This window comes from Pogoniulus pusillus, chromosome 1 (assembly GCF_015220805.1).
Source record: "Pogoniulus pusillus isolate bPogPus1 chromosome 1, bPogPus1.pri, whole genome shotgun sequence".
Taxonomy (NCBI): domain Eukaryota; kingdom Metazoa; phylum Chordata; class Aves; order Piciformes; family Lybiidae; genus Pogoniulus; species Pogoniulus pusillus.
Window position 1 is genome coordinate 2,302,016 of NC_087264.1, and position 17,054 is coordinate 2,319,069.

Below are 17,054 nucleotides of genomic sequence, written 5' to 3' on the forward strand. Positions count from 1 at the left end.
CCACCCCCCCAATGATCACAGATGTAGGAATGATTTCCACCGCCCCAATGATCATACATGTAGGTATAATTTCCACCCCCCACAATGATCACAGATATAGGTCTAATTTCCACCCCCGCAATGATCATAGATATAACTTCCACTCCCCCAATGATCATAGATGTAGGTATGTCTTCCACCCCCCCAATGATCACAGATATAGGTCTAATTTCCACCCTCCCAATGATCATGGATATAGGTATGTCTTCCCCCCCTCCAATGATCACAGATGTAGGTCTAATTTCCACCCTCCCCCAATGATCATAGATATAGGTATGTCTTCCACCCCCCCAATGATCACAGATATAGGTCTAATTTCCACCCCCCCAATGATCATAGATATAGGTATGTCTTCCCCCCCTCCAATGATCACAGATGTAGGTCTAATTTCCACCCTCCCAATGATCATGGATATAGGTATGACTTCCACCTCCCCAATGATCCTAGATGTAGGTCTAATTTCCACCCCCCCATAATGATCATAGATATAGGTATGACTTCCACCCCCCCAATGATCCTAGATGTAGGTCTAATTTCCACCCCCCCGCAATGATCACAGATATAGGTATGACTTCCACCCCCCCCAATGGTAACAGCTATAGAAATGAGTTCCACCCCTGCAATGATCACAGATATAGGTCTAATTTCCACCCCTGCAATGATCATAGATATAACTTCAACTCCCCCAATGATCATAAATATAGGTCTAATTTCCACCCCCCCAATGATCACAGATATAGGTCTAATTTCCACCCCCCCAGTGATCACAGATATAGGTCTAATTTCCACCCTCCCAATGATCATAGATATAACTTCCACTCCCCCAATGGTCATAGATATAGGTATGACTTCCACCCCCCCCAATGATCTTAGATGTAGGTCTAATTTCCACCCCCCACAATGATCACAGATATAGGTATGTTTTCCACCCCCCCAATGATCACAGATATAGGTCTAATTTCCACCCTCCCAATGATCATGGATATAGGTATGACTTCCACCCCCCCCCAATGATAACAGCTATAGAAATGAGTTCCACCCCTCAATGATCACAGATATAGGTCTAATTTCCACCCCCCCCAATGATCATAGATATAACTTCCACTCCCCCAATGATCCTAGATGTAGGTATGACTTCCACCCCCCCAATAATCCTAGATGTAGGTATGACTTCCACCCCCCCAATGATCCTAGATGTAGGTATGACTTCCACCCCCCCCAATGATCACAGATAGAGGTATGACTTCCACCCCCCCAATGATAACAGCTATAGAAATGAGTTCCACCCCTGCAATGATCACAGATATAGGTCTAATTTCCACCCCCCCATCCCTGCCTTGTGCTCAGGATCAGAACCAGCAGCAAGTTCGCTCTGAAGACCTTACCAGCTCCCTTCATTTGCATTTCGCTCTCAAGTAGACACATTAGGCTGCAATAACTCAGCTTCATTTTGAAGAGGACTTGGAAGGGGGGGGGAAAGAAGAGAGAAAGGAGGGCAAAAAACTCTTCTTTTTTTTTTTTTTCCCTTAAAGACTGAAGAGTCTTTTCTGACAGCTAGTCAGAGTTAGAATTAGTTCAAGGCAATGTTAATAATGCACTGCCTGCCTTAATCCCTTTGATATCGCCAGGTATCCTCCTGTTCATGGGTTAATTGCTTTAAAAGCAGAGGCAATATTCCGAGCGGTGGGCCGCTTCACCTTTTCACAGCTGTTACCATTGAGTGACAACTAAATCCCATGTGTAAGATGAGCAAGAGCTCAATCTCCAACGGGGAGAAAATTTATGTAAACCTCAATCCCTTCAGAATGCGCGGAAGTCACAGGACTTTCTTGATTTACTCTGCTTTTCCCCCCGAAAGCTCCATTGTTCCCTTCCCTAAGTCCCATCAACCCTTTGTAGGGGAATATCACAGCGGCGGCAGATAGCTCGGGACGTATAAATGCTATCATAGCTCTGATTAATAGCGGCGCTTATGAGTCAAGTCTGATAACGGAGCAGCTCTCCACTCAATTTCAGATACCGCTAATGGAATCTGTCTCCTGCAATTGTAATGTGAGAAGGGCTAATTTGCCATGGAGCTTGGAGCTGTCACCAGCCGGGGATTGGGGGGTCAGATGGGAGCTGCCAGGTTTTTGCCCTGCAGCTTGTATCTCTCGCTTTGAATAGCGCAGCCCCCTGCCTGCCAGGGAGCTGATAGGCCGCCCGGGGGTTTATGCCACTCCGTACAATAGCGGAGGGCTGCATGGGCTGACTTGGTAATTGTGAAGCCAGCTCATTTGGATTTCATTTCATAGTTCACTTTATTCTTTTTTTATTATTATTATTTCCACTTTTTTTCCCCCTCTTTAATTTTTCCCCGACTTTGATTTTTCTCCCTCTTTTATTTCCCCCCTCTTTTATTTCCCCCTCTTTTATTTCCCCCTCTTTTATTTCCCCCTCTTTTATTTCCCCCCTCTTTTTTATTTCCCCCTCTTTTATTCCCCCCCCTCTTTTATTTCCCCCCTCTTTTATTTCCCCCCTCTTTTATTTCCCCCCCTCTTTTATTTCCCCCCTCTTTTATTTCCCCCCTCTTTTATTTCCCCCCTCTTTTATTTCCCCCCTCTTTTATTTCCCCCCTCTTTTATTTCCCCCCCTCTTTTATTTCCCCCTCTTTTATTCCCCCCCTCTTTTATTTCCCCCCTCTTTTATTTCCCCCCTCTTTTATTTCCCCCCTCTTTTATTTCCCCCCCTCTTTTATTCCCCCCCCTCTTTTATTCCCCCCCCTCTTTTATTTCCCCCCCTCTTTTATTTCCCCCCTCTTTTATTTCCCCCCCTCTTTTATTTCCCCCCCTCTTTTATTTCCCCCTCTTTTATTTCCCCCCCTATTTTATTTCCCCCCTCTTTTATTTCCCCCCTCTTTTATTTCCCCCCCTCTTTTATTTCCCCCCCTCTTTTATTTCCCCCCCTCTTTTATTTCCCCCCCTCTTTTATTTCCCCCCTCTTTTATTTTCCCCCTCTTTTATTTTCCCCTCTCTCTCTCTCTCCCCCCTCCCCCCTCTCTCTCTCTTTCCCCCCTCTCTCTCTCTTTCCCCCCTCTCTCTCTCTTTCCCCCCTCTCTCTCTCTTTCCCCCCTCTCTCTCTCTTTCCCCCCTCTCTCTCTTTCTCTTTCCCCCCTCTCTCTCTCTCTTTCCCCCCTCTCTCTCTCTCTCTTTCCCCCCTCTCTCTCTCTCTCTTTCCCCCCTCTCTCTCTCTCTCTTTCCCCCCTCTCTCTCTCTCTCTCTCTTTCCCCCCTCTCTCTCTCTCTCTCTCTTTCCCCCCTCTCTCTCTCTCTCTTTCCCCCCTCTCTCTCTCTCTCTTTCCCCCCTCTCTCTCTCTCTCTTTCCCCCCTCTCTCTCTCTCTTTCCCCCCTCTCTCTCTCTTTCCCCCCTCTCTCTCTCTCTCTTCCCCCCCTCTCTCTTTCCCCCCTCTCTCTCTCTCTTTCCCCCCTCTCTCTCTCTCTTTCCCCCCTCTCTCTCTCTCTTTCCTCCCTCTCTCTCTCTGTTTCCCCCCCTATCTCTCTATCTCTCTCTCCCCCCCCCCCCTCTCTCTTTCCCCCCTCTCTCTCTCTCTCTCTTTTTCCCCCCTCTCTCTCTCTTTCCCCACTCTCTCTCTCTCTTTCCCCCCTCTCTCTCTCTCTCTTTCCCCTCTCTCTCTCTCTCTCTTTCCCCTCTCTCTCTCTCTCTCTTTCCCCCCTCTCTCTCTCTCTTTCCCCCCTCTCTCTTTTTTGGTAGTTTGGGTGTTTCTAACTCAGTTCCTACCAGTTTGGGCTTTCTTTTGGCAGCTGGGAGAAGATGCTACTTGTTGTGGCTGCCTGGGTTAAGGCCATACCCATTTGCTAATGGATTGTTATTCCAGTAATCATAGAATCAACCAGGTTGGAAGAGATTTCCAAGAGCATCCACTCCAACCTAGCACCCAGCCCTGGCCAATCATAGAATCAGAATCAACCAGGCTGGAAGAGACCTCCAAGCTCATCCAGCCCAACCTAGCACCCAGCCCTGGCCAAGCAACCAGACCATGGCACTAAGTGCCCCAGTCAGGCTTGGCTTCAACACCTCCAGGGATGGTGACTGCACCACCTCCCTGGGCAGCCCATTCCAATGCCAATCACTCTCTCTGACAACAACTTCCTAACAACATCCAGCCTAGACCTGCCCTGCCACAGCTTGAGGCTGTGTCCCCTTGTTCTGTTGCTGCTTGCCTGGCAGCAGAGCCCAACCCCACCTGGCTACAGCCTCCCTGCAGGCATCTGCAGGCAGCAATGAGCTCTGCCCTGAGCCTCCTCTGCTGCAGGCTGCACACCCCCAGCTCCCTCAGCCTCTCCTACAGGGCTCTGCTCCAGGCCCCTCCCCAGCTCTATCTCCCTATGTATGTAAGGAGCAGCTCTGCTTAGGCAGGCTCCTAGGCTGGGTGACTCCCTCTTCATCTTGTGGTGTTTCAATATGAGAATTTGTTTAAAGGCTAAATAAGTGGTGATAGTTCATATCTTGGTTTCTCCTCTTTCCTTCTGGCCATGAAGACTCATCCTTAATAGTCAGGCCAAGCCATGCTCTGCTACCTCCTTCTCCTGTGCTGGAAGCACAGGCTGCAGGCAGGGCTTAAGTGGCTTTTCAGCTCCAGGTCCTTGAGGAAGAATAGAATCTGGTTTGCTATTCCCTGTGGTACCTGTGCTGGCTCTTCAGTGCTTGAGAGCAAGAGAAACCTCCTCTTGTCCACTGAGTGTTTGTGAGTGAGAGGCAGGCAAACCCCCAGGGATTGGAGTTTGGGGAGATAATTATTCTTACATAGGTCCTAAATTTGGGGTTCATTTTATTTTGCAGTAGTTTTTCAGCATCAGTGCACACTCAGAAGTTATCTGTGGCCAGCTGGTAGAGAAAAGGGACTCTGCCCTTCTACACCACTATGGGGAGACCCCACCTGTCTTGTTGAGAGTTCTCAGCACAGCAGAGACATGGACTTGTTGGAATAGGGCAGAGGATGCCACAACAATGATCCAAGGGCTGGAACCTCCCTACTGTGAGGCCAGGCTGAGAGAGTGGCTTATTGAGGCTGGAGAACAGAAAGCTCCAGGAAGATCTTCTCATGACCTCTTGGTACTTAAAGGGTCTTATAAGAAAGATGGGGACAGACTTTTCAGTGGAATCTGTTGTGACAGGGCAAGGGCTGATGGTTTTGAGCTAGAAAAGGGGACATTTGGACTGGATATAGGGAAGAAATGTTTTACAGTTAGGGTGGTGAGACACTGGCCCAGGTTGCCTGGGCAAGTGGTAGAAGTCCCATCCCTGAACATGTAAAATGGCTAAAGATGAGCAAGAGGTCTCAGCAACTTTCTCTCCTTGCAGATGTTCCTGCTGACAGCTGGACTGAATGACCTTGAAAGGTCCCTTCCAGCCCAAACAATTCACTGGTTCTAGGTCTGCAGCTTGGTTGTTGAATCTTTAAGTTCCATTCTCATTGGGCTCAGATTGAACAAAAAAAATAATAGTTTGTAAATCAAACAAGTGAAAACTCTGGGGTTCAACCCAAAACCTGCAAAACAGTGCTGGGCACAGTCCTGTTCAACATCTTTATTGATGTTCTGGAGCAGGGGCTTGAGTCCAGCGTCAGTAAGTCTGGAGATGACACCAAGCTAGGAGCAGCTGTGGAGCTGTTGGAGGGTAGCAGAGCCCTGCAGAGGGACCTGGCCAGGTTGGATGGGTGGGCAGAGGCCAATGGGATGAGACTGAACAAGGCCAAGTGCAGGGTTCTGCACTTTGGCCACAACAACCCCAAGCAGCACTTGGGGCTGGGGCCAGAGTGGCTGAGAGCAGGCAGGCAGAGAGGGAGCTGGGGGTGGTGGGAGAGAGGAGCTGAAGCTGAGGCAGCAGTGCCCAGGTGGGCAGCAGAGCCAAGGGCATCCTGGGCTGGCTCAGGAGCAGTGTGGGCAGCAGGACAAGGGAGGTTCTTCTGCCCCTGTGCTCAGCACTGCTCAGGCCACACCTTGAGTGCTGTGTCCAATTGTGGGCTCCTGAATTGCAGAGAGCTGTTGAGATGCTGGAAGGTGTTTGGAGAAGGGCAGCAAGGCTGGGGAGGGGCATGGAGCAGAGCCCTGTGAGGAGAGGCTGAGGGAGCTGGGGGTGTGCAGCCTGCAGCAGAGGAGGCTCAGGGCAGAGCTGATTGCTGCCCGCAGCTGCCTGCAGGGAGGCTGTAGCCAGGTGGGGTTGGGCTCTGCTGCCAGGCAAGCAGCAACAGAACAAGGGGACAGAGTCTGGAGTTGTGGCAGGGGAGGTCTAGGCTGGATGTTGTTAGGAAGTTGTTGTCAGAGAGAGTGATTGGCATTGGAATGGGCTGCCCAGGGAGGTGGTGGAGTCTGTGTGGCTGGAGGTGTTGAAGCCAAGCCTGGCTGGGGCACTTAGTGCCATGGTCTGGTTGGTTGGGCAGGGCTGGGTGCTAGGTTGGGCTGGCTGAGCTTGGAGCTCTCTTCCAACCTGCTGGATTCTCTGATTCTATGAAAAGGTTACAATTTTCTCTACTTTGATCTTCTTAAACCGTGAAGTAAAAAACCACATGGACCAGATATGGCTTTTCTGCTGCAAAATGGAGTCACAACACTGCAGGGGTAGAAGTTGGTGGTGCAATGTACCTGGAACTTGTGCAGGTGTCCAGGGAGCCATGAACCCCAAGGTCATCATCTGCACAGGCAGGGAGAGACTGAAATTTTACCAAATCCATTAATTCTCTTATTAAGGGAGATTTTGAGAAACAGGGGAGTTGGGTTGGGTTTTGAGTTGGTTTTTCTTCTTGGAGTTGTTTTGCCTTTTTCTTCTCTTATTCAGTGACTATACAGAAAAAGACAAGGCTGAGATGTGCTACCTGCAAAGTTTTGGAGGCAGAAATAATCAGCTTATTTCACTGGGTGCTGATAGGTGTTCCCAGTGTTTAAGACATCAGCTTCAAACAGAAAACCTCCTGATTATCTTCCTTCTGTAGGAATCCACTGCACAGAAGGTTGCATTTAACAAAACCAGTTTAATTAAATCCCAGTTCCCATCCATAGAGAGCTTTAAACCAAGAGTTTAGTGAGTTGTTGCAGTTTATTAAACATCTGCCATCAGAAAGAAAAAGGGAAAACTCTGAGGGAATTCTTTATTAAATGCATATAGAACCATACAGTCAACCAGGCTGGAAGAGAGCTCCAAGCTCAGCCAGCCCAACCTAGCACCCAGCCCTAGACAATCAACCAGACCATGGCACTGAGTGCCCCAGCCAGGCTTGGCTTCAACACCTCCAGCCACAGAGACTCCACCACCTCCCTGGGCAGCCCATTCCAATGCCAATCACTCTCTCTGACAGGAACTTCCTAACAACATCCAGCCTAGACCTCCCCTGCCACAACTCCAGACTCTGTCCCCTTGTTCTGTTGCTGCTTGCCTGGCAGCAGAGCCCAACCCCACCTGGCTACAGCCTCCCTTCAGGCAGCTGCAGACAGCAATGAGCTCTGCCCTGAGCCTCCTCTGCTGCAGGCTGCACACCCCCAGCTCCCTCAGCCTCTCCTCACAGGGCTCTGCTCCAGGCCCCTCCCCAGCCTTGCTGCCCTTCTCCAAACACCTTCCAGCACCTCCACATCTCTCTTGAACTGAGGAGCCCAGAACTGGACACAGCACTCAAGGTGTGAGGTACTTGGAAGAGCCAAGACCTCTGTTGAACTGCAGTGGGGTTTAGGCATTGGAAGAGCCCTCCATGGTGGCATGCATCAGTGAGCACAGGAGTAGTCTGCCTGATTTTATACAGAAGAGGTTCCACATTACCTTACTTCAAAGGCCAATAGAGGTACTTTGCAGGTACAGATTTGGGCTGAAACACTCTCCCCTGCTATCAGTTGGGTAGACTCTTTTGTCATTCCACTGATTTGTCCGGACCCCTTACTACAGTCTTGATGCTGAAGCTCTGTGTCACACTCAGCTTGTCTGCTCTGTCTTCAAATACCTGAGAGGGTTTATTTTTCCCTAGTGTTAACTGCTTTGCTTAGAATCACAGAATCAGTCAGGGTTGGAAGGGACCACAAGGAGCAGCCAGTTCCAACCCCCTGCCATGCCCAGGGACACCCTACCCTAGAGCAGGCTGCACACAGCCTCAGCCAGCCTGGCCTCAAACACCTCCAGCCATGGGGCCTCAACCACCTCCCTGGGCAACCCAGTCCAGCCTCTCACCACTCTCATCCTCAGCAACTTCCTCCTCACCTCCAGCCTCACTCTCCCCACCTCCAGCTTTGCTCCATTACACCCAGTCCTGTCACTCCCTGACAGCTTAAAAAGTCCTTCCCCAGCTTTTTTGTAGCCCCCTTCAGATGCTGGAAGGCCACAAGAAGGTCCCCTGGGAGCCTCCTCTGCTCCAGCCTGCACAGCCCCAACTCTTTCAGGCTGTGCTCACAGCAGAGCTGCTGCAGCCTCTCAGCATACTCCTGGCCCTGCTCTGGACACTCTCCAGCATCTCCACAGCCCTCTTGTCCCAGGGGCTCCAGAACTGGATGCAGGACTCCAGGTGGGGTCTCAGCAGAGCAGAGCAGAGCAGAGGGGGAGAATCCCCTCCCTGGCCCTGCTGGCCACACTGCTGCTGCTGCAGCCCAGGCTCTGCTTGGCTTTTTGGGCTGCAAGTGCACACTGCTGGCTCCTCCTGAGCTTCTCCTCCAGCAGCACCCCCAAGTCCCTCTCCTGAGGGCTGCTCTCCAGCCACTCACTGCACAGCCTGGATTGGTGCTTGGCATTGCCTCCACCCAGATGCTGGACCTTGCACTTGCTCTTGTTGACCCTCCTGAGCTTGGCTTGTGCCCACCTCTGCAGCCTGTGCAGGTCCCTCTGGATGTATCCTGCCCTCCAGATTGCTTCTTGTCCTCCCGATGCCTCCTGCAGCTGCAGATCTCAAAATGCCTTAGAAAGGTGGTGCAGTCACCATCCCTGGAGGTGTTGAAGCCAAGCCTGGCTGGGGCACTTAGTGCCATGGTCTGGTTGCTTGGCCAGGGCTGGGTGCTAGGTTGGGCTGGATGAGCTTGGAGGTCCCTTCCAATCTGCTTGATTCTCTGATTCTATGGAGAGGAAGCATCACCAGGGAGAAGAGCTCTTGCTAGAGAGTGCTCTGCCAGCAGTTCCTTCATCTCTGAGTGCAGGGACTGTAGTTTTTATTTTCTTGCTTAACATTTTTCTCAGAGTTATGTGTGGGACCTGAGAAGCAAGTCCCATGTGGATGTGCACTTTCCAGTCTCTGGACAGGGCTGGGTGCTAGGTTGGACTTTATGATCTTGAAGGTCTCCTCCAACCTGTCTCCTTCTATAATCCTATGACTGTGTGCCATAATCCCACCTGGGAATCGTAGAGGTGCCCAGCTTTTTACCTTGCAGCCATTCCAGCAGTGGGTGCTTCTCCTGCTGCATAGTGTTGACCCTGCAGTGCTGGGTCAGAGGTTGGACTGGATGATCTTTGAGGTCTCTTTCAATCAGATATGCTCTGTGGGTGTGATTCCTGCATACTGTCACCCATTTCCCCTGCTCCTGATGGGCAACTCTCCCTGCCGGGCTCACGGATGCTGCAATCCTCACCCACTGCTGAGACACTAAACACCCCCCCCCCACTCCAAGAAAGCTCAGCTAATGCTGTCCATCATGAATATCCCTAATCCACTCTTTATTCAATGCCTTGATGAATTTAAGGCTTCACCCTTGCTGGCATCTCCTCCAGCAGAAAGTATCCCATTAGAGGCGTGACTCCCTGGCTCGGCGTACCGTGACCCGCTGGGCCATGGCTCATCAGGGGCTTCTGGACCAAATTCAATGCTGGGAGTTTTTGTGGTGCTCGTAAGAAGAAGAAGAAGCTGGCTCTTTGGTGTTGGGTGGCTGGCAAGGAGACAGGCTGGCTCACTCCTGCTCTTCCTCATGGCAAAGAAATTATTAGCAAGATATTAACCATAGAATGTTTTGGCAGGGTGCTGAGCGGCAGCCACCATCGCTGCTGCTACAGGATGTTTAAAAGGAAGAAAAAAAATTAAGGGGGGGGAAAAAGGACAATAAAGTAGGCCTCTTTTTGTTGGAAAAGAAGATTTCATGTTATCTGTGTTTGCAGGCTTTCTGGCTCATGTGCTGGAGGAATCCTTGCTGCGGGGGTGTTTGCATTTTCTCGCCTAACATGGCAGTGGTCCATCGCGGCGGAGGTTTTCAGCTTAAACAATCTGTTTGTGGGGCTGCTGATGGCTCTCACTGTGCAGTTTGAGGAGGCACCCACTGCAAAAGAGAGATCAAAGGTAAAACATCTCAAGCAGAACGAATGGCTCTTTTCTTTCTTTTCAGTTAGCTGTTGTGCATCTGTTTAGTTTGCTCTTCGGTTAGTGATGACTTCGTTTCGGTTCAGTAAAAGACAGGTTTTGGGGGGCTAGGCTGGTGGTGGTGGTGGTGCCCATCCCTGCCCTACCTGGATGTTCAGAAGTGCTAAACTTTGCTAAACCTGTCTGGTTGGCTTAAGACTTACCTGCCTGCTTGGCTTAACAGTTACCTTTCAGCTTGGCTTAAGAGTTACCTGTCTGCTTGGCTTAACAGTTACCTTTCAGCTTGGCTTAAGAGTTACCTGTCTGCTTGGCTTAAGAGTTGGTGGTGCCCATCCCTGCCCTACCTGGGATGTTCAGAAGTGCTAAATGATACTAAACCTGCCTGCTTGGCTTAAGAGTTACCTGTCTGCTTGGCTTAAGAGTTGGTGGTGCCCATCCCTGCCCTACCTGGGATGTTCAGAAGTGCTAAATGATACTAAACCTGCCTGCTTGGCTTAAGAGTTACCTGTCTGCTTGGCTTAAGAGTTGGTGGTGCCCATCCCTGCCCTACCTGGGATGTTCAGAAGTGCTAAATGATACTAAACCTGCCTGCTTGGCTTAAGAGTTACCTGTCTGCTTGGCTTAAGAGTGGTGGTGCCCATCCCTGCCCTACCTGGGATGTTCAGAAGTGCTAAATGATACTAAACCTGCCTGCTTGGCTTAAGAGTTACCTGTCTGCTTGGCTTAAGAGTTGGTGGTGCCCATCCCTGCCCTACCTGGGATGTTCAGAAGTGCTAAATGATACTAAACCTGCCTGCTTGGCTTAAGAGTTACCTGTCTGCTTGGCTTAAGAGTTGGTGGTGCCCATCCCTGCCCTACCTGGGATGTTCAGAAGTGCTAAATGATACTAAACCTGCCTGCTTGGCTTAAGAGTTACCTGTCTGCTTGGCTTAAGAGTGGTGGTGCCCATCCCTGCCCTACCTGGGATGTTCAGAAGTGCTAAACGATGCTAAACCTGTCTGCTTGGCTTAAGACTTACCTGTCTGCTTGGCTTAAGACTTACCTGTCTGCTTGGCTTAAGACTTACCTGTCTGCTTGGGTGAAGAGTTGGTGGTGCCCATCCCTGCCCTACCTGCGATGTTCAGAAGTGCTCAACGATGCTAAACCTGTCTGCTTGGCTTAAGAGTTACCTTTCAGCTTGGCTTAAGAGTTACCTGTCTGCTTGGCTTAAGAGTGGTGGTGTCCATCCCTGCCCTACCTGGGATGTTCAGAAATGCTAAACGATGCTAAACCTGTCTGCTTGGCTTAAGAGTTATCTGTCTGCTTGGCTTAAGAGTTATCTGTCTGCTTGGCTTAAGAGTTGATGGTGCCCATCTCTGCCCTACCTGGGATGTTCAGAAGTGCTAAACATTGCTAAACCTTTCAGCTTGGCTTAAGAGTTACCTGCCTGCTTGGGTTAACAGTTACCTTTCAGCTTGGCTTAAGAGTTACCTGTCTGCTTGGGTTAAGAGTTGGTGGTGTCCATCCCTGCCCTACCTGGGATGTTCAGAAGTGCTAAAGGATACTAAACCTGCCTGCTTGGCTTAAGAGTTACCTGTCTGCTTGGCTTAAGAGTTATCTGTCTGCTTGGCTTAAGAGTTACCTGTCTGTTTGGCTTAAGAGTTACCTGTCTGCTTGGCTTAAGAGTTACCTGTCTGCTTGGCTTAAGAGTTACCTTTCAGCTTGGCTTAAGAGTTACCTGTCTGCTTGGGTTAAGAGTTGATGGTGCCCATCCCTGCCCTACCTGGGATGTTCAGAAATGCTAAACGATGCTAAACCTGTATGCTTGGCTTAAGACTTACCTGTCTGCTTGGCTTAAGAGTTATCTGTCTGCTTGGCTTAAGAGTTGATGGTGCCCATCTCTGCCCTACCTGGGATGTTCAGAAGTGCTAAACATTGCTAAACCTTTCAGCTTGGCTTAAGAGTTACCTGCCTGCTTGGGTTAACAGTTACCTTTCAGCTTGGCTTAAGAGTTACCTGTCTGCTTGGGTTAAGAGTTGGTGGTGTCCATCCCTGCCCTACCTGGGATGTTCAGAAGTGCTAAAGGATACTAAACCTGCCTGCTTGGCTTAAGACTTACCTGTCTGCTTGGCTTAAGAGTTGGTGGTGTCCATCCCTGCCCTACCTGGGATGTTCAGAAGTGCTAAACATTGCTAAACCTTTCAGCTTGGCTTAAGAGTTACCTGCCTGCTTGGCTTAAGAGTTACCTTTCAGCTTGGCTTAAGAGTTACCTGTCTGCTTGGCTTAAGAGTTGGTGGTGTCCATCCTTGCCCTACCTGGGATGTTCAGAAGTGCTAAATGTTGCTAAACCTGTCTGCTTGGCTTAAGAGTTGGTGATGCCCATCCCTGTTCCTGCTGGGAACTGTTGGATGTGTTCAGGGTTGCTTTGTTTAGTTCACACAAGGTGAAAAAAGGAAAAACAAACTAATCTTTGTCTGAATGTTTTGGTGCAAAGTTTGGTTCCTGCATATTTGGGCGGCACCCAGAGAGTGGCTGTCAATGGCTTCATGGCCAAGTGCAGGCAGTGACAAGCAGAGTCCCTCAGGCATCAGTCCTGGCACCACTCTTGTTCAACATCTTTGTGGGTGCCATGGACAGAGGCACTGAGTGCAGCCTCAGCAAGTTTGCTGCCCACACCAAGCTGTGTGGTGCAGCAGGCAGGCTGGAGGGCAGGGATCCATCCAGAGGCACCTGGGCAGGCTGCAGAGGTGGGCACAAGCCAAGCTCAGGAGGGTCAACAAGAGCAAGTGCAAGGTCCTGCAGCTGGGTGGAGGCAATGCCAAGTACCAATCCAGGCTGGGCAGTGAGTGGCTGGAGAGCAGCCCTGAGGAGAGGGACTTGGGGATGCTGCTGGAGGAGAAGCTCAAGAGGAGCCAGCAGTGTGCACTTGCAGCCCAGAAAGCCAAGCAGAGCCTGGGCTGCAGCAGCAGAAGTGTGGCCAGCAGGGCCAGGGAGGGGATTCTCCCCCTCTGCTCTGCTCTGCTCTGCTGAGACCCCACCTGGAGTCCTGCATCCAGCTCTGGAGCCCCTGGGACAAGAGGGCTGTGGAGATGCTGGAGAGTGTCCAGAGCAGGGCCAGGAGGATGCTGAGAGGCTGCAGCAGCTCTGCTGTGAGCACAGACTGAAGGAGTTGGGGCTGTGCAGGCTGGAGCAGAGGAGGCTCCCAGGTGACCTTCTTGTGGCCTTCCAGGATCTGAAGGGGGCTACAAAAAAGCTGGGGAAGGACTTTTGAGGATATCAGGTAATGACAGGAGTGGGAGGAATGGAGCAAAGCTGGAGGTGGGGAGAGTGAGGCTGGAGGTGAGGAGGAAGTTGCTGAGCAGGAGAGTGGTGAGAGGCTGGAGTGGGTTGCCCAGGGAGGTGGTTGAGGCCCCATGGCTGGAGGTGTTTGAGGCCAGGCTGGCTGAGGCTGTGTGCAGCCTGCTCTAGGGTAGGGTGTCCCTGGGCATGGCAGGGGGGTTGGAACTGGCTGCTCCTTGTGCTCCCTTCCAACCCTGACTGACTCTATGATTCTATGATATAAAAGGCTCAAACTAGGCTGTGGGTGCTCACATTTGTCTTTTCAGAATTGCTCTTTTCCCCTCGGGGTAAGCAGCTCTATTTCCCTACTCACAATTTCAGGTTTATTTGGGGTGGGGAAGCAAAGAAAATCCAGAAGCAAGCAAATTTTCAGTCAGTTCTCTGGAAATTAAATGTGCCCCTGAAATAATGGCATTGTTAGGTGCAGAGACTTTGCATTTCATACTGCATTCTTTGCTTCATAAGCAGAGTAGGCAGCCAAGTGATGCTTCTCCTCAGCAGCCTTGTTCTGTCTCCGTCTGTTTGCCTGAACATCTGATCTCCTCTCCTCTCCCAGACTTGCCTGCTGTGACTCCTCTAAACTGTGTGTGAATAAAAGGATTTCTGTCAGCCTAGGCTAGAATTTGAGCAGGCTGCAGTGGTAGTTTACTCAGCTTCATCAGTTCTCAAATAACATCTTTTAGCGGTGCTTACGGAGACCTTCTTTCACCAGTGGACTTTCCCTTTCCCTTTCCTTCCCTTTCTCCTTCCTTTCTTCCCTGTCTCCTTCCTTTCTTCCCCATCTCCTTCCTTTCTTCCCCATCTCCTTCCTTTCTTCCCCATCTCCTTCCTTTCTTCCCCATCTCCTTCCTTTTTTCCCCTTACGTCTTTCCCCCCTTCTCCTTTCCCCCTTCCCCTTTCTCCTTCCTGTTCCTGTCTTCCCTGTCCCTTCCTTTCTTCCCCTTTCCCCTTCCCCTTCCTTTATTCCCCTCTCCCATTTCCCCTTTTTCCTCTTTCCCCCTTTTCCCCTTTTCCCCTTCTCCCCTCTCCCCCTCTCCCCCTTTCCCCCTTTCCCCCTTTCCCCCTTTCCCCCTTTCCCCCTTTCCCCCTTTCCCCCTTTCCCCCTTTCCCCCTTTCCCCCTTTCCCCCTTTCCCCCTTTCCCCCTTTTCCCCTCCCCCCTTTTCCCCTCCCCCCTTTTCCCCTTCCCCCTTTTTCCTCCCCCCCTCTCCCCCTCTCGCCCTCTCCCCCTCTCCCTTCCCCATTCTCTTCCCCTTTTCCCTCCCCATTATATTTCCCTTTTCCACTTCCCTTTTCTCTTGCCTTTCCTTTTCCAAAGACACTACAACCTCAACTTGGTGAAGATGGAGTTGGGCATTTTCCAGCCTTCTCCCTTGTTTCCTGTGCCAGATTCCAGTGAGAAGTTTGGAAGCAGGAAGGAGCCTGTTTCAAAAGTTTTCCAAGTGTCTGGCATCCCTTGCTGTGAACCCAGGCTGCTAAGAACAGGCTCACAGCACATGCCATAAATCAGAGGGTCATGCAGAGGGCTTCAGGGATGTGCTTGGATTTCATCAGTGTACATCAGAAATTACTGAGATTGTTCTGAGTGCCACAGGGCAGCTCTGAGCTCCACAAATATTTTTAAGGAATCATAGAAAAATATTTTTAAGGAATCATAGAAACAACCAGGTTGGAAGGGACCTCCAAGCTCATCCAGCCCAACCTAGCACCCAGCCCTGGCCAACCAACCAGACCATGGCACTAAGTGCCCCAGCCAGGCTTGGCTGCAACACCTCCAGCCACACAGACTCCACCACCTCCCTGGGCAGCCCATTCCAATGCCAATCACTCTCTCTGACAGCAACTTCCTAACAACATCCAGCCTAGACCTGCCCTGGCACAGCTTGAGACTGTGTCCCCTTGTTCTGTTGCTGCTTGCCTGGCAGCAGAGCCCAACCCCACCTGGCTACAGCCTCCCTGCAGGCAGCTGCAGGCAGCAATGAGCTCTGCCCTGAGCCTCCTCTGCTGCAGGCTGCACACCCCCAGCTCCTCAGCCTCTCCTCACAGGGCTCTGCTCCAGGCCCCTCACCAGCCTTGCTGCCCTTCTCCAAACACCTTCCAGCACCTCAACATCTCTCTTGAATTGAGGAGCCCAGAACTGAACACAGCACTCCAGGGGTGTCCTGAGCAGTGCTGAGCACAGGGGCAGAAGAACTTCCCTTGTCCTGCTGCCCACACTGCTCCTGAGCCAGCCCAGGATGCCATTGGCCTGGATGTGAGGAAGAAATTTGTTACAGTAAGGGTGGTGAGACACTAGCACAGGTTGCCTAGGGAAGTTGTGGAGACTCCCTCACAGGAGGTTTTCAAGGCTGGGTGGGATGGGGCCTTGAGCAGCATGGTCTAGTGGGAGCTGTCCCTGCCCACGGCACGGGGGTTGGAACTAGATGTTCTTAGAGGTCCTTTCCAATCCAACCCATTCAATGAACCTGCTTTTAAGGTGTGGCTACTGGAAACTTTACATTGTTCAGAGTTAGAATCACAGAATCAGTCAGGGTTGGAAGGGACCACAAGGAGCAGCCAGTTCCAACCCCCCTGCCATGCCCAGGGACACCCTACCCTAGAGCAGGCTGCACACAGCCTCAGCCAGCCTGGCCTCAAACACCTCCAGCCATGGGGCCTCAACCACCTCCCTGGGCAACCCAGTCCAGCCTCTCACCACTCTCCTGCTCAGCAACTTCCTCCTCACCTCCAGTTTCAATCTCCCCACCTCCAGCTTTGCTCCATTCCCCTCATTCCTGTCACTCCCTGACAGCCTCAAAAGTCCCTCCCCAGCATTTCTGTAGCCCCCTTCACATGCTGGAAGGCCACAAGAAGGTCCCCTGGGAGCCTCCTCTGCTCCAGCCTGCACAGCCCCAACTCTTTCAGTCTGTGCTCACAGCAGAGCTGCTGCAGCCTCTGAGCATCCTCCTGGCCCTACTCTGGACACTCTCCAGCATCTCCACAGCCCTCTTGGAATGAGGGTTCCAGAGCTGGATGCAGGACTCCAGGTGGGGTCTCAGCAGAGCACAGCAGAGGGGCAGAATCCCCTCCCTGGCCCTGCTGGCCACACTGCTGCTGCTGCAGCCCAGGCTCTGCTTGGCTCTCTGGGCTGCAAGTGCTCCACTTGTTTAATGTGACTCCTGGGCAGTCTTCTACGTAGCAGAGGTTCAAGAACCAGGTTGCATGATTTCATTGTGACAGGTGTGGTGATGTGGCTGTTGTGCTGGGCACTTCTTAAACTGAGTTTTCTGTTCAACAGGTGAAATCTCCCCCAAAGCAATCAGGTGCAGCCTGTGTTATCTGTATTAAAATGAGCAGTGCTGAGCTATCCATGTGCCTTTCTGCACTGAGTGTGCTGTGGGCTGCAGTGGAG

The 17,054-nt window shown here is 51.3% G+C and overlaps 1 protein-coding gene across 2 annotated transcripts in view; it reads left to right on the forward strand.

The window, feature by feature from the left end:
* TMEM260 (transmembrane protein 260) overlaps positions 1-17,054 on the forward strand; it is a 57,791-nt gene that overhangs the window by 19,858 nt on the left and 20,879 nt on the right. For both annotated transcript variants that reach the window (XM_064152674.1, XM_064152679.1), the window contains one exon: positions 10,149-10,326. In XM_064152674.1, coding sequence (XP_064008744.1) covers positions 10,149-10,326 — 178 coding nt within the window. The remainder of the gene's footprint in view (positions 1-10,148; positions 10,327-17,054) is intronic.